General features: G+C 37.4%; 3 protein-coding genes across 6 annotated transcripts in view; 2 read left to right on the top strand and 1 right to left on the bottom strand.

The window, feature by feature from the left end:
- Window positions 1–24,057, top strand: part of LOC129005583 (uncharacterized) — a 124,983-nt gene that overhangs the window by 26,849 nt on the left and 74,077 nt on the right. Inside the window, exon 1 of one of the 4 annotated variants that reach the window (XM_054434512.1) lies at window positions 22,735–23,121. The exons of 1 other annotated variant lie outside the window; for it this stretch is intronic. The gene's annotated coding sequence lies outside the window, so the exon portion shown is untranslated. 2 more of the 4 variants (XM_054434508.1, XM_054434511.1) reach the window with 2 other exon arrangements.
- Window positions 177–1,409, bottom strand: LOC129005600 (uncharacterized). The gene has a single exon (XM_054434548.1). The coding sequence runs from the start codon at window positions 1,407–1,409 to the stop codon at window positions 177–179; it is 1,233 nt and encodes a 410-aa protein (XP_054290523.1).
- LOC129005599 (uncharacterized) lies at window positions 6,817–7,668 on the top strand. Its single transcript, XM_054434547.1, has one exon. It carries the CDS (start codon window positions 6,817–6,819, stop codon window positions 7,666–7,668), a length of 852 nt encoding a protein of 283 aa, XP_054290522.1.

Below are 24,057 nucleotides of genomic sequence, written 5' to 3'. Positions count from 1 at the left end.
CTCCACAAAATCCGGAGGTGTCCTCCAACCCCACACATGGAGTATGTATGTTTGTCCTGTGCTGGGGTTTAATATAGACCTTATGGGGACAAATTCAGCCCTTACCTCATCACTCTGGGACAAAAATAATATTTTTTTTGTTTTTTATTTTCTTACATTGATCTCCTAGAAATTGTTTACAGTTGTCTAATGATGTTTCTTGAAATGTCATAACTGAATCCAGTTTCAGAGACCACGACTACGTATGCTGTTGTTCCGGCATCGGCTTGCGCGGTCGCGATAGCATTTACGAAATCTAACTCAATCTGGATGTCACTTCTCGAGCGATCTGTGCTCATTGGGTGGAGATGAGTGTCTATCACCAACAGTGGATAGTCATTCTTGAACTCTGAAGGAGATACGAACACATTGGTGTCTCCAAAGTTCACCAGACGATATCTGACCAACTGTTCGTACAACAGTCTCCATTTGCCTTCAGTGATGTGTATGTTTTGCATTTCTTGAGGATAACGTTCTCCGTTGATTTTCACAGCGACATTTTTTATGTTGCAACTGTCAAAACGGGAGGGAATTTTCTTCTGGTCATTCCAACGTCTAGTTTGCAACCCCACAATGACAAATTTCGGGTTGTATACATTTCTATATACGTTTGTGATATCGAAGTTGAACGAGGCCCCGAAAACACCTTTCTTTTCAATACACTGCCACTGGTAATAGTTGTATACCAATTTACTGTGATCACTCAAACGGGTCAACCCATCGATCAATTGAATCTTGCTGGTGGCTGTATACTCGACCAACGGAACTCGAAGAACGAAAGATTTGATTTCGACTTTTCCCTCATCCGGTATCGTGTCTGTTGTGGCTGATCCTTTCCAAACGAATAGTGCATCGTTATCTTCAGCACGGGTGAACACGACTTCGAATCCACCTTTGTACATAGGATAACGTAGATGATCAAAGAAGCCGAGACCGAGGTGGGCAAGGGTACCGATAACTTCAAAATTTCCTCCACCAGTGAACGTTGATACGAAACCGCAATTTCCTAGAGAGTTTTTGTTCGAACTGGAATAGTTGAGGATTCCCTTGACTGTGCTTGTGACACCAGGATAGTCGACAGTGTCGATTGTGGTGTTGTGTTTCTTGAGTTCGATTCGAGTAAACAGAAACGGTACGAAATTGTCGACGAGTTTAATGTTTGTTTTATCGGCATAAACAGCCCCATCTTTCTTTACGACTTTACCACAAATGTGAAATTGTATTCCTGAATCGTAAAATGTGTCGCCGTGATCGAGTTTAAAAACCGTGTAATTATTTGGAGTGTTGAAATTGAGTTCAGACACCGGCATGACAGAGCGGTATTCGCTCTTCACCACACCGCTTGAAAACTGATTGTATGTAGCATCCATTTGTGTTGGTTACTTAATATAGGTCGAAAAAAATATACTATGTTAACATTACGATTTTACTCTTTAGGCCTCATGCTCAGTAGCGAACTCAAGAGCCGTGTATTAAATCCGTGATTACGTTCGTGTTCTTCGAGGAATTCCTTGGACACGTTTTGATACTTTATGATGTAGTACCAATCTACGTTGCCTGCAAAATCGTGTATGAATGATTCAGACAGTGTTTGATATTTGCTGACCACATACCAGCACTCGTTAAAGTTGATAGCCATTTCCCGGAGGAAGCTCTCATCGAACTTTGTCCTCTTCAGTACGGCATACCAGTTTACGCGATGGAAATACGTGCGTAACATGTCGATGCTGAAATCGTAGTTTTCGGATAGGAGACCCCAGTCGAGCTCCTTAGCGTACTTCATAACAAACTCGTCTGTGAGAACGCCCTTAGGTGCTTTCGCTTCCCGAGAAAGAATCGTCCATGCGTTTTCCATTGTACTCTTTCTCTCACTTATATACATACAGACGTTCCTAGCCCGAGACCGAGTTTGCGTTTCATCCACATTGCGCCGGTGGTACCGAGTGCGACAGCGCGTTCGTTTAGATCGGCGTCAGAAGACGTGACCCTATTCCAAGCGGCGTCTTGCAATTTCTTATCTGCCACCCATCGGTCTTCGGCACGCCTATGATCCCGATACCACATGTCATGTTTCTTGCATGCCTCGTCTAAGGGGTTAACTCCTTTGTCACCACGAGCCAGGCGATCAGATAGCTTTGTACCAGGTCCGCAATAATTGTATGTATCAAGATTCCAACTACGTGGAGCGTGTAGCTCAAACGGTAAACTGTTGATTAAGTTGTTCAACAACCCCGATCCTTGAATAGCGTGTTCAGGTAACGCTGACAGACAGCGTATGAGATACTTCAATCCGTTTGGTCGTTCGATTAGCTCCTGCATGCGGTCGTATATGAATTTCACGACTGATAGCTTCTCGTTGTGAAAGTTATTGTTTCCAGCAGCCTCCTCAGCGTGTATGAAATTGAGCCGACTGATCAATTCGTTTAAATCCTTTATGTACCGATATTCGATTGGTGTTTTGTCATCGTACCGTTTCAACCCAGACCCAACTGTCTCTGTGGGCGTTGATGTAGTTGGGGTTGCGGTCTTATTTATCTCGTCCCAAATGGGTTTGATCATCTGTTTCCACTTTTGACCCTGACTTGATTTCGGTCGTCTAGTCGAGGGGTCGTTCTTTTGATACAACGAGTTGGATGTCAACAGAATTTCCTTGTATGAATTCCAATCGTCAGATGAGTACTCGTCAGACTTAACAAAACCTTTATTGGTCAAGAGTTTCCAAAGACCATCACTGCCGACAAAACTTTTACCTGACATCGCTATATCATCGTAATTAAAGGTGATTGGTTCTGATCCAATTTTCAAGCGTTCACCCGACACATCATAATAAATACCGAACTGTGAATCGCTTGCACGAGGTAAGTATCTCGCACCAACACTACCCAAATTGATTACATTTGAGTCCACCAACTGTCTGATTGATTTGTTCTGAACGTTTTCAGTTTTCACTTCATCTTCGTTATCGAAGGGAATTTGTTTACGATCTGGTGTACTGTATACTCTTGGTCTAAAACGAGCAACCAATTGATTGTATTTTTGTTTTTTCAACCACTCCTTTGTCTTCTGTTCTAATAAATCATCTCTTTCCTTTTTCTCTTTTATTGCATCGGTAATGGTTTGATATTTCTTTTCCCTTTCTCGTTGTTCCTCTCTTTCTAAAATGTGTACGTTAGCAAATTGTTGTTGAAGTCTATTTTTGACATTTTCTAGTTGCTTTGCCTTGGTGACAGTCAACGGTTGTTTGTGGACATCCCTTGTAACAATTGTGGTGGATGGACTTTTTGTTGGAGATGATACAACTGATATCTCTTTAAGTTTTTGTTCACGTTGTTTTTGCTCTTCCAATTCTGCGTCATGAAACTTTTTCACCAGGTTATTCTCGATAGCTTCAAGTCGTTTAGCAGCTTTTGCATCCATCATAGCCTGTGATCACTTATATTATACAACGTCAGAAAAAACGTGATATAACGTTTCTAGTCTAAAAATGACATATCCATCGAAAAACGACATTTCAATAAAAAAAACGTGATATAACGTTTCTAGTCTAAAAACAACATATCCATCGAAAAACGACATTTCAATAAAAAAAAACGTGATACAACGTTTATAGTCCAAAAACGACATATCCATCGAAAAACGACATTTCCATAAAAAACGTGATATAACGTTTATAGTCTAAAAACGACAATATCGTCGAAAAACGACATTTCAATCAAAAAACGTTATATATCGTTTCTAGCTTAAGAAGTGACATTTCACATTGAGGTTGTAAATATAGTTTTCTTCAGCATGCATTTATATTTTCCAGTGTGTGCTTTTTTAGTGGTATTGATGGTTATAAATCCATGTTGTTCCTTCCAACACCGACGACATAGTTTTTCAAACTCAGATAATGACATATCGGAACCAACAAAATCCTCATGAATACGTGTCAAGTAATGCTTGTTCTGTTGAAACACACATAGCAGATTTAGGTTGTTGCGGATTACTTGCATATCGACTCGACCATAGCTCTGACTCAGGTATATACATGATATATTTTTGTGACGCCCTCTGATGTAATAGTCTTTGATTTTTGATTGCTCATCAAGTAAACAGTCATCAAACACAACCAGTGAATTTGGTTTGCATTCATCCAATGGAATCAAGTCAGAACAATCAGAGAAGAAGAACGCTATTTTGCAACCGAGGTTTTTCTGAACTCTTTCATAGTGCTTTTTTAAATCAAGATACGCTGGTTGTTCTATTGATCGACTGAACACGTAGAGATGTTTAAAAGTGATACCATCTTTGTTGTATATGAGGTTAAGCAGTAAATTGGTTTTTCCACATCCTGATGGACCAACGATCAAGCAACGAAGTGGTTTTGGGAAAACGCCACCTTCCGCCCTTTCACCATCTCTACAGTAGACGTTTATTTCCATTGTCTTTACTTATAACACCACTTTGTTGGTTTCATAGGAAACTCCTTGACAGCCTAATGTCTCGCTCTGTTGATTTAAACATCGACTGTTGTTGCTCTAGACCTACCAATCAAAGTTTCTACTCGGTGTAGACGTTTAGACAGCTCTAGAAGTTCAATTCCATTAATAGCATCATATGCACTGTTGCTGCGACTGATTCCACAGATCTTTCGACTTCCTTTTATCTGAATACAGTCTTTTGTGACTTCAAGACCTTTCAAAATACCGTCAACTTTATCATTTACTTCTTCGAGCTGCTCTTTAACAACCACGTCAGTCTTATCTATAGCTTTTGCAACTTTCACTATTCTTTTGTTCTTGGCGCTAATAAAATGTTTCTCGAACCCAACTTGTTTGTTTATAATGGAGGTCAGATCTTTTTTTAGCTTATCAAACATGTTATCTACCTGAGAAATAAATTCTCTTTTCATGTTACTGATCTTTGAATCTGTATCGTGCTTACAAGTGAATTCCAACGATGAAAGTTTTTCATTTAACTTATCTGTTGAAATGCTATTTTGGTTAGCACTGCTGTCAGCCAGTTCTTCTCCGAACCGATTGAATTTAAATATAGACATCATGATGCTCTTATAATGATACCAAGTCCAAGTACACCAGGTTTTCAACATTACTATTGAGTATCGGGTTGTTATCTTGATCAAGTATGTTGATTGTTATGCAGTGAATTGTCCTCAACCCTGGTTTCAAATCGACATATAACCTTTCCTTTGGTTGTTCAGATATCTTATACCCATGTGGAACTTGAGGAAAGAACGTGTATAGCAGTTCAGTTTCCGCATGTTTGTGATCATGTGTGTTGTGGTTGACAAGACTGTTATGCACTATATTGCAGTGTATCTCGATGGTATCTACTGCCCTCAACTTTGGAGGTCTTGTTCCTGTCACTGTTTGGTTCTCAATGTGGTATGAGCTACTGTCAGCTCTCTTCTGTTTTTCTTTTGTTGGAGGATCAAAACCAAACAACTTGCAGCACGCTTGATCCATATAGAACTTCAATGGCGAGTACACAGAAAGAAAATCACCATTTTTACTCAGTCTAAATTTAGTAGGATCAACGTTTAGATTCAAGGATTTTATGTAGTCCTTTGCAGTAGCTTCCATAGACTCGATCGTCCAGTAACCTCTTGTGAAAGTGAGAGGATTCGGTATTGCATGAACGTCACTATCCCAGAAGAAAATATTCGCTTCATCACGGACGTTGTAAATATTGTTGTCTGTAAAGAACGCAACAAGTGCCATGCGATGCTTCACGTTCTCTTCCAGGTGGATTGGGTGTTCCAAGTGGAGAGTGACGCGAGAGCTTGTACCTCTAAGTTTTAATAGCGGCATGGTACACTTATAATTTGCTCCACCAAGATTGCCACGAGTATTTGTCATCTCTTAAAGTGTTTATGATCGTGTTCCAATTTGTATCATCGTTTGAACATCGCTTCAGAACTTCAAGGCAGAGATGACCGCAAATAGGAGGGTCTTCAAACTCCTGTACTCGCATATCATTATAAAGCAAATCACGCTCACCTAAATACTTCACAAGTTCAATTGGTGGTGGAGCGTTGCCAAATGAATCGAAATACAGCTTTTTGCCATTATGCATTTTTATATAACAGGTCCAGTGTGTACCATTCGAGTCCAAGTCACCGAGATTCAAAATACCACATTCCATTTCCCATGGGGATTCTGGCAAAACTTCACACATGAAGACACCTCGAAATCCTTTCAATCCCAACACTTTGGCCCATCGTTCGAGGTCACCAAGCGTTAAGGGGCTTATCCGTTTTTTTGTAATAGTAAAGCATCCAATTTCCTGTTGATGCATCTTTTCAAACCAGCGCCCTTGGGATCCTTGTCTATTATCGTGTCCAACTCATTGTCAATCAAATGCTTCAACCATGGAATAAACCTTTCCTTCAGCATCGGTGCTAGGTGTCTTCTGACAACAGGTGAGATGAAACGTTTTCCACCAGGAACGGTACCCTCCACAAATTCCAACACTTCTTTCAGGAGACCTCCCTGTTTATTTTTCAATAGCTGGTCGTAGCTGAGGTTCAGCCGAATGCCTGTTTGGTTTCGTCTCGCTTTCTCAATAGCCTTATGCTGGACACTGTCTAACAGGATATGGTCCGTTCCACCACGACCTATGTCGTCACTCGTCAGCCCAATTATAGCACTTCTCCGTTTCTTATAGGCGATACGAAGCCCACGTTTCTGCCCTTCAGACAGACGAATGGTGTGCCTGTGCAATTCACTCATGTTGTGCTTATATCACTATAAGTACTCTTATTATAAGCTCGAAATGGTATACGAATTTTATTGTGCCAAGTGTAAAAGGAAAACCGCTTCAACCGATGTGGAACGTATCAAGACGGTTAACGACAAGTGGCGGTTAAGAGGCCGATGTGTCGAGTGCTTACGCGAGAAGAGCACATTCACAAAAGCGTCTGTACCAGGAATCGTCGATGTCAAATTTGAAGAGGCACGAGAGCTTCATCGACCAGTAACAAAAAAGTTTCCAAAACGCAAAATTGTCACTCTTCACATAGACGACCTGTGGGCAGCTGACCTGGTTATAATGGACAAGTTCTTCCGGGAAAACGATGGATATAAATATATGCTAAATGTGATTGATACATTTTCCAAGTACGCATGGTCCGAACCATTACTCAGGAAGAGCGGTGTCGAAGTGACAAACGCGTTTGAAGCCATTATACAAAGAGCTAAAGGCAATGGTCACAAAGCGCCTAACCTATTACACACTTATAAGGGTAGAGAGTTCGTCAACAAGGATTTTAAATGTCTTCTCGCCAAACATGGTATAAAGATGTATCATACGGAGAATGAAGAAAAGAGCTCCATAGTTGAAAGGTTCAATCGCACACTCAACGAACGAATGAAAGTGCATTTCGAAGCTAGGGGGTCGTTCCGTTGGATAGACATACTGCAGGGTCTGTTGAGTAAGTACAACACAAGTGTACACTCCACCATTCGCATGAGGCCGGTCAATGTGACTGTGAAAGTCGAGCCAGAAATTCGTAGCTTGTACCTCGATCAATTTCGATCAGTGAAACGTCCACGACCTAAACTGAGAGTTGGCGATCGAGTGAGAATAGTAGCAAAGAAAGATACGTTTGCCAACAAATACGCTTGAAACTGGCGAACAGAGGTTTTCACAATTTCTCACATTCAGTCTACAGCACCGGTAACTTACAGAATCATCGATGGGGACGGAGAAGAGATCCTGGGTTCGTTTTATGAAAAGGAATTGCAAAAGAGTAATTTCTAAGTTAATGGTTTATTGAATAGTGACCCCAGGGGAGGGAATGGATTCCATCATCTAAAATGTATCGTTTATCGTCTTGGTTGGACAACACTACTTTATTGAGTGCTATGGTATAGAGGTCATGACTGAAACTTCTAATCATATTGATGGTTTTAGTGGTGACCAAACCTTCAAACAAACATTTTTTGTAGTCGTCAAATGTTATTTCCTTCTCTGTGACTGACTTTTTGACTCCTTTTGACTTTTTGCATACACTACCATCCTCGACTTCATGAGCATACATCTTAGATCTTAGAGCAATCTGTTCTCGCATAATCTTCCCACTCAGCTCATCTTTCATTTTACCAAGAACCTTCTTGTTGACTCTAGGCATCCCATACGGATTGTTCTCAGGGTAGTCACTTGTATCAAAGTAATCTATCATGGTTTTCATATCCTGGTAAAAGTCAGAGGTGGCAATGGCATATTTTAAAGAATCAGTGTCTGTATACTGCAATCGTGCTTTGTCGCCGTACCTCGATTTAATCACATTATAGTGAAAATCGTATATTAGAGTCTTTGAAACATCCAATACACTCATACCAACATATATGGGTTTATTGAACAGGAGCTTTGTCCTTTTCATATGCACAGCAGAGAGGTTTTCAGCAAATATTGTACGATCCTTGAATGTAGGTTGAGCGATCCATTTGACAATTTGTTTTTCCTTTGTTGCCAATCGCACATCCACTCTGTTACGTATGTTCTCCATCGTCTTCCCAAACACACCATTATTTATCAGTTTGTAAAACTCTTTTTCGAAATCGTTCTTTGCCTGAGTTCTCAGTTTTGTATTCAGGTCAATATAAGTAGCTATCCAGTTTGATTGCCTAAAGGAAATGACTCTATGGATCTTCTTCAGTTTCAATCCAAGCTTGAGGTACAGCTTGAGATTCCTGTAATGAACCACATACTTCTCTTTGTCATAAAGCGTTGTCAACAGTTTAACCTCTTTTCCTCCTGGTGGTACTCTCTGCTCCGGGGCAAGAGGAAGATCGGAATGCAAGTCGTGAGTGTCTTTAGGATATTCCAAATCCACTTCAAGTATATAGCCCGTATCAGCATCGTCGGGGATTTCAGTGACATCGATGTTTGTATCACACCATTTGAAATCTCCGTAAGGCATGTGTTGAACCATTGCCCACCCATATAGGTTATTTGCATCCAAATACACCAGGTACTCAGTTGGTTTGCTCGAATCGTAATCCTTCATGTAGGGGTTATTGGCTTTGGCATGGCGATTAGAACTTTGCGATACACCACCTCTAATTCCCTTCTCAATCATAAGTAGCATATCATAATCTGAAATCAGTTCCAGTTCAACGTTCGTCGTTTTTAGCATAGCACTCCAAGCAAGACCAGGTGTTGTGAAAAACCATGCAGGATCTAGTTTGTACGTCGACATACACACATTTCGGAAGTTCTCCATAACATCAGCTAGTAGGAGGACATCTGATTTGTTGTACATCAATGTGTACTCTTTCATATCCTTCATCTTAAATGAATCCCACACTCTTTTAGCATGTTCATAATCTTTAGGGTCGACGTCTGATTTAGTCAGTATGTTGTAGAATTCTTTCTGTTTAGGTAGATGAGTTAGCTCATATTTGTCCTCACTGTCCATGTAATCATATGGGTAAATACCTTTTCTCAAAACCAGGTTCAACTCGGATTCATTGAAGTATTTAGCGGTATGTGTAAACTGATCTTTCTGAAGGTTTTTGGTGAGTGCATCAAGGCTACTGGACATAAACTTGAACGAATCCAGAAACCTCAGTTCGATCATGTTCTGCTTTTTAACTGTGTATGATATGTATCGTTCTTCATTGTTTGGGATCACCTCTATTTCCTCATCATTCATACCCAACATTTTAATAAACAAATGTGTGTCGTAGCCCGAGAGGTTGTGAATGAAGACAGGAATGAACTTGGGTTTCCTGTACAGAATGTTGCATTTGGTGTGTGCAACTCCTCTGAATTGTCCTGTTAAATGGTCATGATCAAGGACCCTATCATCTTCTAAAGGTTTTTCACAAATATGACATGTTGTTGAATTTGATATGATACGCTGGTCATCTACTGTTAAATCCATAGGTTTGATAGCCTCACTAGAATACAAATGCCTTATTTTTTCAGACTCCATCTCAAGTTGTTCAACAAAGACCCTTCCAGCATCTGCACCAAAGTATGTGACAGGAGGTTTGTAGTCTCCGTCTTTGGAAACGATGTAATATGCAAAACTCATGGCCAAGTGTTTTTGGTAGCTTTGTGTTTGTTCAGTTTTGATGGTTCTGTTGGACTCAAGAAGACATTCAAAATCTGCATACACCACGAACGGGACTCGCATTGACTTGTTGAAATCATTAAATTTGATGACTGCCCCTTCTTCTGGAAGATTTATTTTTATACTTTCATGTCTGCTACAATCCTCTCTATGTCTATCCAAACCTTCTTTTGATCCAAAGTGTAACAGGCAACGTTTACACAACCATAACATATGATCATGTTTTGATATCTGCGATTGTACAAGTCTAGAGAGATTCTTTATGTAACAATAATGGTTTGTGTCTGCAGACTTCAAGTAGAGCAGGTCTACGTGTCTTTCCATCTCCTCGTTAGTGATTCTGAGAGGAACAACTGAATTTTCGATTCCGTGGAGAGTGTAAACATTAACAGAGATATTGGCACGTTTTTCAAACTTTGTAATGTCATCTAATTTCATGGGAAACTCAATGTCTTTGAAAACATCATCAAGTTCATGTTCATAAGCTCTATACATACTCACTCTGTTAACATTATCCTTCGCAGGGTGTAAAGCTGCAAGGATAGACCACAGGAAACATTTCTGATCATTATTATTTATGTTTATCACTGCTTTCTTGGATTCTATCTTCGGTGGATGTTTCATGTAACTAGAGCCCTTAAGAGGTGTGTATTTATTTACTCTGATTTCCAAATCAATGACCTTCATCAAAGTCCAATTAGAGCCAGTTGCTTGAAAGTCTTCAATCTCTGCAAGTATCTTTGCCTTTGCATCATTGTAATATTCAGAGATGTCTGTTGTTGGATACACAATTTTATTAGTAGTCTTGAAATTCATCAGTTGTTTTATTTTCTTGTCTTGAGCTACTCTCTGAAATTCAGCATGAAAGACAAAGTTGACTTTTATATTGCTTTCCACGACCATTTCTTCAATTTTTTCTTCAACCAAATCTGTGCACATGTTCAAAAACAATGTTGGATCCTTGACATTAGTCTTGTTGTCAATAACAAAAGTTCTGAGTCTTGACTTGAATGCTGTCTCAATTTGTCTTACCTCCAATGACCCACTGTCATCATCACCTGCGTTATTATCTTCTGGTGTCTGTTCACAACCAGCCTCACCATTAGTATCATGCTCTACACCAACTTCCGGTGTTGGTGGGAGTGGACTTATTGGAGATGGTGGGGGAGCAACCAAATCAATCGAACTTTCAGACGTTTCCCCAAGGGTTAGTCTAGGAGGATTACTCCCAAAGGTAAATGGTGATAGTGGATTATAGGACGGGCTGTCAGGAATGTGGAGTGGAGATCGATAAACAGGACTGTTTGGTATATTCAGCTCTGAAGGAGAAGGAATAAAGAGCTTAAGAGAAGGTCTACTGGGTTTCTTCATAACAGAGTGTGGTTCATCAATCATTCCGAAATCAAAATCCTCAATAGCTTCTGCAAACTGTTCGTCTGTCACAAAATCAGTGTATTTTAGAATGTCATCCAATGCATCAATGAGATTTTGATGTGTAATTTCCTCCACAACATTTGGGACATCAGCTGATGTTGATGGGAGTGGGCTCTGAGGGGTCGTACGAAGGAATTTGTCAGGTCTTTGAGGTCTAGTAGGTTTTCTCACCATAGCATTCAGATCAACATTGTCCATACTTGGGTGTGGAACATTAACACTCCTTTTAACCTTCGGATATCTTTTGACCAATCGCCTAATATCCAAACTAGACTTTTGAGGCTTTTCAGGACGAAGATGGTGTTTGGAATGCTGAGACCATTCTGACACTTTTACAGGTTTGATACAAATCCTACACACCTCCACATCGGTTGAACCAGCTCGAGGATACACATATTGTTTCACAGGTTCACCACTCGTGGAAGGTACAGCATGTTGATTGTTTATAGGTGGAGCAATCGATACAACATTTCTGGAGCTCACACCTGCCATATTTTGAGTTTGTCTCAGCATGCTAATATGACGATCCGACAGTTTATGATGCTTCCATTGAACCGGTAGCATTGACACTCCACATAGCAAACATGTCTTCATTTTTGGGGTAGTGCTTTCGCGAACATCCACAGGTGGACGGCATCGTTTTGATTTCTGATGTCGGGCCAAGTTCGAAGTAGTAACAAGCTTACCACAAGTATCACACTCAATCTTAGACAGACGTCGGGGTTCTGTGACAACGTCAGGTACCAAAGCTGGTTCACCAGCTTGTGTTGCAGCTAGACATTTCTTTGACTTTTGATGTCGTTTAAGATTTGCAACAGACACACTATCTCCACATCGGTCACAAGCTACCTTCACACTGTAACGTGAACTCTTCTCTTGAGGAGTAGCTTGAACAACCACCATATCAGCTCTTGTCTCTTGTGCACTTGCGGTGTTAGAACATTTCTTAGTTTTCTTGTGTCTTCCTAAGTAGGGCTTCGATACACGTACACCGCAGATTGGACACTGCACCTTAGTGTCAACAGGTAAGCTAGAACCGACTATTGGAGAAACTTCGGAACCGGCTTCCTCGTCGGTGAGCTCAAACGATCTCACGTCGTCATCCGAATCAACAGGCAGAGGTGACACGGTGATAACCATGTTTTCTGGGGTCGCGGTAAAAACCACGCTTTCAGGTGTCGCGGTGAAAACCACGTTTTCTGGGGTCGCAGTGAAAACTGCGTTTTCTGAAGAGGCATTGGAAAACGAAGTATTGCTGTCCATGGACTGGCACGCTTCCAAATACACATCATCCATTTTCACGGGCGAGTGTTGTCCTATATAGAGTCTGGGCATACACAAAAAAGGGATGAGAAGCAGCAGTGCTTTTTCGATACACGTTCTCTTATAATACTGGAAGAAGCAACCGAGGGCATGAAGAGGACTAGCCTCTTCGCTAACGACAGCCAGGGTGTTGGGAGGTATTCCCATAAGAGCCCATATAAACTCCGGGAGTAGGACGCACATATATATACTACTACCAGCCGAGCTTGAAAATGGGCAAATCTTTGGTCTGTTGGGGGGCTGGTCCAGAAACGGCTTTTCGATGAGTGGAAGAGTAAACAGATGAGAATCCCTGGTCTGTCGGGGTTGATCCAGAACCGGCTTTTCCCTACTACTTATATCCACTTTAGATTTAGATTGACAATATTTAGCCACGGAAAGTGTAATCATGTTTGATTTGTTTAATTATGTACTAATTACGTTTGTGATAAGAAAACCTATCCAAAAGTTAGTTGATATGCTATCATTTACTGTAAAGATTAACTGATAAATGAACTGTTCATAATCTCAAATATGTATCTTCAAAATAAATTAATTTACATGAATGAGGTTAAATGAGTAAGGTATCTAATATAAGTATTCGTGCAGCTTTAAAGTATAAAACGAGTCTGTTCGAATCGAACAAGTCTTAGAAGATTCATTATCTCAAAGGTAGTTTTAGTAATGAAAAAAAAATTGTATGGCAAATTATGCAGAATGACGTGAAATGCTTTATATGTATGGGAAACAACGACATGATCCAAGTACAAACCATAACTATTTTAAAAGTGTTTACCTAATTTTGAACGTGGAAGTTTTATTAGAAGCATGTATTACCAAAGTAAAAAATAGGAACCCTTAATGTAAAAGAAGACATCTATCCATCTCAATCTATATGTTTATCTATAGTATATTCCATTATGAAAACAACATATTTTATAACATTTACTCAGTATGTTAAATAATGACTAACATACTTAACATCACTTAGGAGATATAATAGAATATAATAGCAGTCTACAGTCTACGGTATATAAAAGGTATAAAAAGTTCAAAATAGTTATGTGTAACTATATATTTTGATATTCAGCAAATAAGACAAAATACAAAACATTTGTACAAAACAATCGTCAACAATCTATTAATCACTTTTTTTAAACTTATAAACATATATACAAAATATACATGGTATAGGTAGAATAATTAGGATTTTGATTTAATTTGTTGAGCTAATTAAAACTATCAATACGTAAACAGAATATTAATCTATTAACACACACTATAGCTATTTGAAAAGTAATAAAATTTTAAAGATTAAAAATCAGCACAAATTTAGACTTAGAAATACTACTTAAATTGTATTTTTCGCTGGAATGATTGTTTTAACATTATTATTGAATTTAACCTACATAAGGAGAATACTTTTTGTTGTTAAAACACTAAACCTATGAGTAAAGAATTTCTTTGGAATAATCTTAGTAACAACATTACTTATGTTGATGAGGATGTCTAATATGATCAATGGTGTGAATCTGTGAATGATGATGTCACACTGATGACTTGATGACTTGAGGTGATGATCACGATGAATCTAGATTACATTATCCTTGCGATGACTTAAAACTGGAGCTAAGGTCTGAAACATAAGCACCTACCTTTATAACAACACAAAGTGGAACAATATTAATATCACAAGAGAAGGATATAATTTCAAAAAACGTATAATTTTGATAGGTCTACTGTGCGACTCTTAGAATTTTTAAAGCTGCATCACAGTTTTCTCGCACGTTTAAAACGAAAATGCAATTAATTATATTAGCTTGGTCCTTTAAGAAAACACTTTTAAATATTCCTTAAAACCTAAATCACAAAATGAGTTTATGACTAAAAAATATATATATTTAGGGAACTCCTTGGAAATATTTTCTGTATTTTTCTCAGGTCTAGACAATGAAATATAACCTTATAAAACATGGTACTATAATGCTTGTTTGTCTGTCTGTGATTTTCACGAATGTAAACATAACTTTTTGATCGACATTAAAACTAATTCATGTGTGCTGACCTAGCTTTACTCAAATTATCAGGTTTCCAATTGGAGCCAATTAAAATGGCGGTAATTTCTAAAGAATGACAATGTACCTCATATGCACACCAATAGGAACAAATTCAAACATAATAACCATTATACACGGCCTCACAAAAATTAAAATACCTTAATTGTTAACGGACCTATAGAGTCTGTAGAATATAGATATCTAAGAGCATCTCCTGAAGCTTGAAGGTGAATACAATTGAATCACTTGAGCCACCCTGAAGACCATTAGTTTCAATAAAGAAGGCAGAGTTCGGCCTTTCCGCTTTCTGACTTTGGTAATTACTTAGTGAAAATTTGGCAAGTAACGAACTAGTGGCGAGTGATATAATACAATAAGAAGAGTGATCGTTCCAGCTGGTTCATTGTTTAAATGGCCACGGAGGGATTACACTTCTGTTGAACAACCAACCATCATCGGATAAAGTCTTAACGGCTGCGTCCCGAAAGCCACGAATGTTTATGGCTATAAGCTGGGGGACGAAAGCCACGACAATTAGTAAAGGGTCAAAAAGGTTTTAATCCTGGGGCCGTAAGCCACGACTGCGAACCAGTTAGACTGCTGTCAGGATGGCAGCTCACAGGGAGAACGGGAAATTTAAGCTCCCTGTTTTGTTTATGCGTCGCAAGCAAATTCGTCAGTCCAATCTGAATCCGCCATGCTATAAAGATTGGAAATATACCTTTGAGTTATACTACGGTTTGTTATTTTATTCTACTGTCTGGTTATCGTGTACTGTAGTTGTTCACTCATACAAATGCAATCATTAATTTCAAGCAAATAATAACTCGGGTTAAGCTATTACCGTAGATAGCACGGTAAAACCTAAACCCTAAACAGTCTTACTTTTTCGATTTTGTGTTCTCAGAGGCCAAACTTGTATTAAATCTACACATATTTATTCAACAAAATTGGTTATTAATGTGTGACGGACGATTACCGAAGTTCAACTAAGGGAGAATTAACCACCAGGATCTTCGGACTGCTAACTCTGAAAGTATCTTAAAATCATGTTTGTTGCTATAATACTATTCCTGATGTATAGCTTAGGCTTAAACGTTTAAACATAATTTTTAAATGGTAGGCTACAGTTAGTTCCACCATAACTGTATTGAAAAGTTATATACATATTCACATACACACCACATAAACACCGTACATAAACACCGTGCATGTTGTTTTATTATGGGACTAATAACCCCCAGAACCCTAATCATTTGCAGGCTATCCTCAAATTTCAAGTAAAAGGTGTTATTAAAACTTGATGTCATGCATATACATTTCTCTACAAAAACATTAAACAATTTTGTAATTCACTTCAACAGCGTATACTTGACATAATAGGCCAAAAACATGAACTCGACAACAATTGCATGATTTTTACATTTTTAGTAGGCTATAAATAGGAAAGAACGGGATTGCACTTAATATCAACAACTTCTAATATTTTTCTATAGCACCCAGTCTAAAAACTAACTCCGCACAATCTTCCATGGCCGTCACGCTTTGAATGTTTGGGCAAAACTCATGCGAAATCCCAAATATGCCGAAATTGGTGAGGCAGCATTTTAATGAATAATTCCAAGATACCTCCCTCCATGCCGGAAATCAGGTGTCAACAACCCTACGCTATGATGTTACAAACCCCCGTAAAAATATTACACGCCCAGGTATACAGGGTGTTTTTTTTTAAGTGTGCCACCATTGGGATCTCAGTAACTAATGATTTTACAGCAAACTTTAAATGGGGAACATTCTCTTGTTTTTAAAGAGGTTCAAAATTAATTAAATAAAATTTTTGTAAACTTTTTTATTCTTGACATTTGTTCGATAAACCCACTCGTTTAGGAGTTACAGCCTATGGAAAAATGACTTCCGGTGTACATTTTAATAATTAAATAAGTCAAGTAAATAAGTCAAATAAGTCTTAAAATTGCATCCACATTCCAAAAAGATCATAAAATTCGTAACAAATATTAATTCTATATTATTTCAAAAATGGCGGCCATTTTCCAAAATGGTGGCAAACTTGAAAAGTGGAAAACTGTGTATTTTATGGTCTTTATGGAATGTGGATGCAATTTTAAGACTTATTTGACTTATTTACTCTTCGCATTTTCGCTATGAACTCGATAATAATAATTATTTTATAATAATAATTTTTTTTATAATAATTTTTTTGCATCGATGTATAATAACTCTACAAACCTACTTGTAGGAGCTACATGATGTAAAATGTACACCGGAAGTCATTTTCCCATAGGCTGTAACTCCTAAACGAGTGGGTTTGTCGAAAAAAATGTCAAGAATAAAAAAGTTTTTAAATTGCATGTTCTACCCGAAAACATGATAAAATATAGGGTGTTCCATAAGAAATTTCAAAGTTGACCGCCATATTGGAAAATGGCGGCCATTTACAAAAAATTCTTTTAATTATTTTTGAACCTCTTTAAAAACAAGGGAATGTTCCCCATTTAAAGTTTGCTGTAAAATCATTAGTTACTGAGATCCCAATGGTGGCACACTTAAAAAAACACCCTGTATAGTGTTGGTTCTTTAAAGTAAAAGTAATGCATTGTTCAACCCAAACTATGTTAACCACATTCGCCACATCGTGTATGCAGATGCATAAGAACGGCTGGTACTGAATTTGCCTTGTTCATCGACAGCGTAATTTTCCGATACTTAACTTGATTTCTGATCAGAATTAAAAAAAAATTTGCTTTTATTTTTAAAAATTATTAATGTGTACATTTGTATAATACTATGCTATAGTGATACATAGTAAGCAATATAGCAACATAATTGTGTGTAGGATGTGACAATCAACCACGCAAAAATATTGACGGAGTTTTTTAGTTACCTAATAGGCCTACTTATGAATAAATGTAATATGTTCAGAGTTTTGAAATTAAATATCAATAATAGTCACAGTTATTGTTTAACAAAAAATAGTGATAGAAGATATACCACATCACTTATTGCATTCAACATTACAACATGTAAAACTAAACATGTATTGGACTTCCGTGCCGACGTAAAACCTTGTATAACTTAAGTTTTAAGTTTAACCTTTATCGTTAAATACTCATATTATCCTCCATAATACTCAATACAATAAGGGGGTTTCGTCATAATAAAGCAAAAACACCCATATTTATACCTCATGCGTTGCGGGTCTAAAGTAACATTTTTATTTCATACGAAGTAAAAAAATAAGTTGTTGGAAACAGTTGTAAATTCGGATAGTGACAACGTATCAATCAAAATTATTTATCGATTGATTAATTAGGTCAAGGTTTAGCCTATTGTTGCAATGTTGACAGTAGTTGGACATATCGATGGTATAATGTATTGTAAACACAATCTTAATAGAATAAATGATTTAACTCACTTTTTAACCAGCAAATTATTTACGTTTACCAATACATACAAATTTATCTATTTACATATTTGATATTGATTCAACAGGAAAAGAAACTAAAACAGAAAAGAAATAACTAAGTTATTAACAGTCATAACATACATGGTGCATGATACATGTTATTAGGGTTTCATTTATCTGCTCCTTCATTATTTTTAGCTCTTACAACTGTATTTGAAAATTAATTGAAATATCATAAAACAGCTTTAGTAAAATAGTTGCGTCCATCCCTGTATATTAATGCGGAGCGAGCGAAGCTCTTTGGGATCAACCTCAATGCAACAAATAGAGAAACATCACTCAATAACGGCTGAACGCATTTCAGCCAAACTTAACAAAATTACTTAGACTAATAGTGAGATGGTTTTTAAACAAACAAATTTCAATTAAATAATGCTAATGCAATTTAAATCGAACTTAAAATTTCCAATATTTAACATTAGGCTTATGGGACTAAAGTATCCATGACAGTTTTTTTTGTTTACAATAAAAATATAAACAAGAGAATCATAAGGTATTTCTGAACTTTCTAGACTTTGCTTTTAAACCATTCCTATGATTTTTTTAACATTGAAAAATAAATAAATAAAGGTATTTTTTACAGTTCCTCTAATTAAGTTACATTGATGAACTAAGTTAAATTTAAAACAATTACAGTAAAATGAGACATTTAATACATAAAATTGCTTTTGAGCTGCCCTCTGCATTTTTGCTTCAACGAGAAAGGCCTACCTATAATCTATTATACTAATTCCGTAAGGAATTTCTTGCAACTGCCATTTGACTTGCCACTCAGTAAATATTTGTTTTAATTTGACAAATGTGTGCAAGACTATGGTGTCACAAACTGTTTGTCATAGGCTATTTGGCAAAAAGGTGCGCAAGACTGAGGCACGACAAATTGATTGTAACAATTGTCAAAAAGGTGCACACAACTATGAGGCGAGACAAATTGATTGTAACAATTGTCAATAAGAGGTGTCAGAAAGAAGTGTCCCAAAAATAGAATGAAAAAGATTAAAGTAAGTTAACTTGAAATACCCTAGCCTCACTTAAATCTTTCCGTAATAAATCCACACATAGGCTTGCTCAGAAGATGTTAAAACACTCACCTACATAGACACCAGCACACTGTAATGCCCAACCGGTAAGTTACTGAGTTACACTCTAACTAAGTTAAGTCTGCACAAAATTAACAGCCCCTACCAGAACCTACCAAGGTTCCAACATTCATAAGCACTAATAGAGGGACTGATTTGAAAACCCCATATTTTTGAAGGAAGAAATTCTAAACTAAACCATAGCCTAATTTTAACCTTTACAAATTACAGCCTTGCCTTATACTTTGGCCTCTTAAAAGAAGAACATCTTAACAAGGGTCATAAACAATACCCTAATCGGAAGAAAAATATTAAGAATAAAAAAACTCCGGCTAAGTAACTTAAATAAAAAACTCTTGTCTATATTAACCTCAACCCAAAAAGTAAACAAACGGATTACGGAAACGACTGGAGGAGCAATGAGCAGACAGCCAGCCAGTCACAGCGGAGCGCGGCAACAAGTGGCAGACAACGGTACTAACTAACTTGTCTGTCATCCAGTGAAAAAAAAAAAACAGAGGAGAACCGCTGCATGCAAGGTCAAGTCAAAATGTACTGACACTAAACAAAATCAAAATGGCTTCTTTAGTTCACGAGTTGCCCGTAATAAGCGCTGCTGTAGTTTCTGAGGAATATTCTCAGACTATTCCTAGAATATCCTCAACTAAGTAGTACAGAATGAGAAAATTCTAACAGGACTTTCCAAAGGAATATTCACTGTGAATATTCATAGAACGATCTGAGAATATTATGAATGTGCCACTCAGTGCCAGCACAATTAGATCACATTCAGAATATTCTGAGATCGTTCTGGGAATAATATGTGCTGTATGGGAGACGACTGCAAGCAAGGGGCGAGGTTAGGTTTCAGGTTTAATTTTTTTTTATCAGAATTTATTTTACAATCTGTTCAAATATGAGAACAATAAGTAAAACATATATCTAAAAAACAATGTCAGGAAGCAAGCACCTGTTCATCAACAAGTCTTGCCAAAAATTGGATTAATCATTTAAATATTTACAGAAATCTGTTGCTTAGGTCCAGCACATGCACAACACTTTTACTTTCTTCCCCTATACCATAGTATATGGAGAAAGTATTGTTTTCGTCAAAATTTTCGAGTTTGAGTTTTGAGTGGATATATTCGTTTTGGGTCCCCCTGGACCCAAAAAAGTGATTTTCGAAGTGATGTCTGTGTGTGTGTGTGTGTGGGTGTGTGTGTGGGTGTGGGTGGGTGCGTGTGTGTCTGGATGTGTACAGAGCTAGAGACTACACCTGTGGTCCGATTTCGATGAAATTTGGTATGTAGGTTCTAATCCATGGTATCTCGAGGCGTTTTTTTCATTTTTTTGAAAATTTTATTTTTAATGGGGATTTTCCCATAAAAACCCATAAAAAACCGGAAAAATAGGATTTTCTCAAAAATGGCCCAAAACGATTTTGATAAAGATTTAGTATGTTATAGCCTTTTAAATTCTGAATAAAATGGTACAATTCCCATTTCTGTAAAAATTCTGGTTCAAAAGTTATTGTAACTTATGTCATTTTCCCATAAAAAAACCCCCATAAAATAACAGAAAAATCGGATTTTCCCAAAAATGGCCCGAACGATTTTGATGTTTAAATAAATTTAGTATGTTATAGTCCTTTAAATTCTGAACAAAATTGTTCAAATCCCATTTCCGTATATTTACTCTCACCGCTTACACATAATAAAGGTTGTTGACAAAATTATGGGAGAAAGTATGTGTCAGAATACTGATACCGTTTATTTAATCTGGTAATGCACTGACTTTACTGACTATTGTCTAGCAGATTAACAGCAAGACTGTTCGGATGGTATTCTAATTTTTTTTGATAATTTTTGCTAAGGTCTGTAATTTCTTCTTTCACTGATTTAATTTTGAAGTCATTCCTAATTGTAGTGTTGGATACGAACCAGGGTGCGCCCTGCGCCTCCAATAATTCTTCTCACTGTTCTCAGTGCCTTAGCCTACTACTAGTAGTGATGGGCGATACGATACGGGTCAATGTATCGATACTGCGTATCGATTCGTATCGGAACGTGGTGTATCGATACGTGTATCGTATCGTATCCTCATGTATCGATTTTTATCTGTATCGGATAAAATATAGTATCATTTGTTTAATTATAATTTTTTTTATTTAAATATCTCAAATAATCAAGCTGCATAGACAAATACTATGTTACTTACAAGCTTGAAAAGAGGGTTATTGCTTGTAATCTTACCTCAGAAAAGCTGTTTCCTTCCTGTGTCTTTTTATTTGTATCAAACATACATACATAACCTCCAAATTCCAGTAAACCCTCAAAATTGGAAAAAATTTGGTTATTGTTTTTCTAGTTTTTACACAGGGATAATTCATTGAACCAAAAAGTACTAATAATAATGGTGGGTATGCCACTTACACATTAAATAGGATAATATGGATAATGAGGGTCCCCACTTCCATTAATGGTGGCCCTAGTCACGCCCGCCTTTAACTACAGGCCGCGGCCTGATGGAATTGGCAACATCGCAAGTGGTATGTTGTTCAGTGACAGATGTCCCATAAGATAACATGGCAGACAGGTGACATCAGCTCATTAATTCGCACTTTAATGATTTAAATTTATGAACATAAATTTATAAAAATTTTGAAAATAAAACATACAGAATTGAAACCCGAAACAAGATGAATTAAAATCTATATCTGTACATTTTTAAGCGGAGTCAATATTGTCATAGTCCAGTAACCAATCTTTCGTAAATACACAAATAATACCATTAGCTACTTCCAAACAAAAACAGCTGTTACAACACCACTTGCGACGTTGCCAGTTCGAAGGCCGCGGGCTGGAGTTAAAGGCGGCCGTGCCCTAGTTTTGAGGATTTTTGCAAAACATAGTTGAAAATACATGTTTTATCAGTGTTTTTGAAGATGCTAGGGTAAAACATCAAATTTCCACTAATACTTTTGAGGGGAGGAAGATGGGAAGACAAATTTCTTACCATAAAAATAAGATTTATATTAATAAATAAACAATACGATATTCGATACGATATTGGCCATAGGTGTATCGATACGGGCATATCGATACACTCCCGCGTATCGATACAAAATATCGATATTTTGAGGTGATTGTATCGATATCTGTATCGATATGTATCGATACGCACATCACTACACTACCTTAGCCTGAACTGAAATCGTTCAAGAATTTCGATCATCGTTAGTGGAGTGAGGAATGACGAAACAGTAGGGCAGTGAGTGAGTCGTTCCAGTCGTATTCTTGTGATTAGGTGTTCTGCTGCTCCCGTCTCACCTAGCATTAGTCGATTACTGTTCATAATAGCCTACATTCATTTTAAACAGATTTTCTAAAATTTTAAATATTTATTTACTACAACAACCTCTAATTTATTACATAATGTATCTTAACCAATGACAGTCTCTTGACTATCTTTAGTTCCGAGAGGAACTAACTCCGATCCAAGAGCCGGAGTTGGACTTGTCGTTCCGGAGTCGGAGTAGTTCGTTCCTGAGTTACTCACCTCTAACAAGTATAGTTAGTAGTATAGTGTGGCCTTGCCTCTACGTTGGATTTGCTCGTTCATACTTCATTCTTGATTTTTCAGGTAAGCAAAAGTAAAAGTAAAATCCGATATTCATATTAGGCTACATAAATCTTGAAATTACTGTGAGTATTCTAAAAACAAATATTGTAACTATTTTTTATGTCTAATTCTGAGTTGTTTAAGTTGTTAAAAAGTAAATATCTAATAAATACTATTAATAATAGGCAGTGTAAAAAAGAGGTGCATGGTGGTGCTTATTTCCCTGTTACTGGGGTATTAGGCACCACATGTTAATTTGGGGGAATAAGCACCAAATGTTAAATCTAGAGGTGAATGGGTGTACCTAAGAGGTTTAATGAAACATGTTTCCAGTTTCTGCTAATTCTGTTCTACCATTATATTCACAATTACTTTCACTGAGTTCATTATGTTTTACGCAGAGGATACGTGTCCGGTAACCGGACGTGGATTAGGCGTCCGGCAGCTAATGTCATAACCTAAAACCAACCAAACTTGCTGATAATGAAAAAAATCGAATGATGGTTAAATTCTGTTTATAAAATAAAATTATAAATGCCAAAAATTCTAACAAAAGATGTACAGTTAAGAATAAATGGCATTCAAAGCTAAATCTATTACAAAAGGTTACAGTTACCGATGGGATTCAAAGGGAAACGGACTTTCGGCCTGCGCTGCCCCTATTATATGTTGTAAAGGGTAGGTTTCTCGGGAGCAGGTACCTGACCTCAGCTTGCACTTTACCCATTAAATTCCAGGAATCTCCCGGAAATACTTGTGAGGTGGAGGACAGTGTCGTCGACACAGGAACCAGGGCGAATAACATTGGAGCCAAACCTTCTAGGAAATACATTACTATTGTATTAGAATACTGCTGTAATCTTTGGCATTAACGACTCAGGAAGTGATGGTGTCTGCGGTTGGTGGATATCCGCCCCAAATAAACCTTTTTGTTTCAAAATTTTAGATTTAAAAATA

The sequence above is a fragment of the Macrosteles quadrilineatus genome, unplaced genomic scaffold, assembly GCF_028750875.1.
Source record: "Macrosteles quadrilineatus isolate MER2022 unplaced genomic scaffold, UCM_ALF_1.0 Scaffold_24__1_contigs__length_1734639, whole genome shotgun sequence".
Classification (NCBI taxonomy): Eukaryota; Metazoa; Arthropoda; class Insecta; order Hemiptera; family Cicadellidae; genus Macrosteles; species Macrosteles quadrilineatus.
The sequence above is the reverse complement of the archived record's forward strand: the minus strand, read 5'-3'. Positions and strand labels throughout refer to the sequence as shown.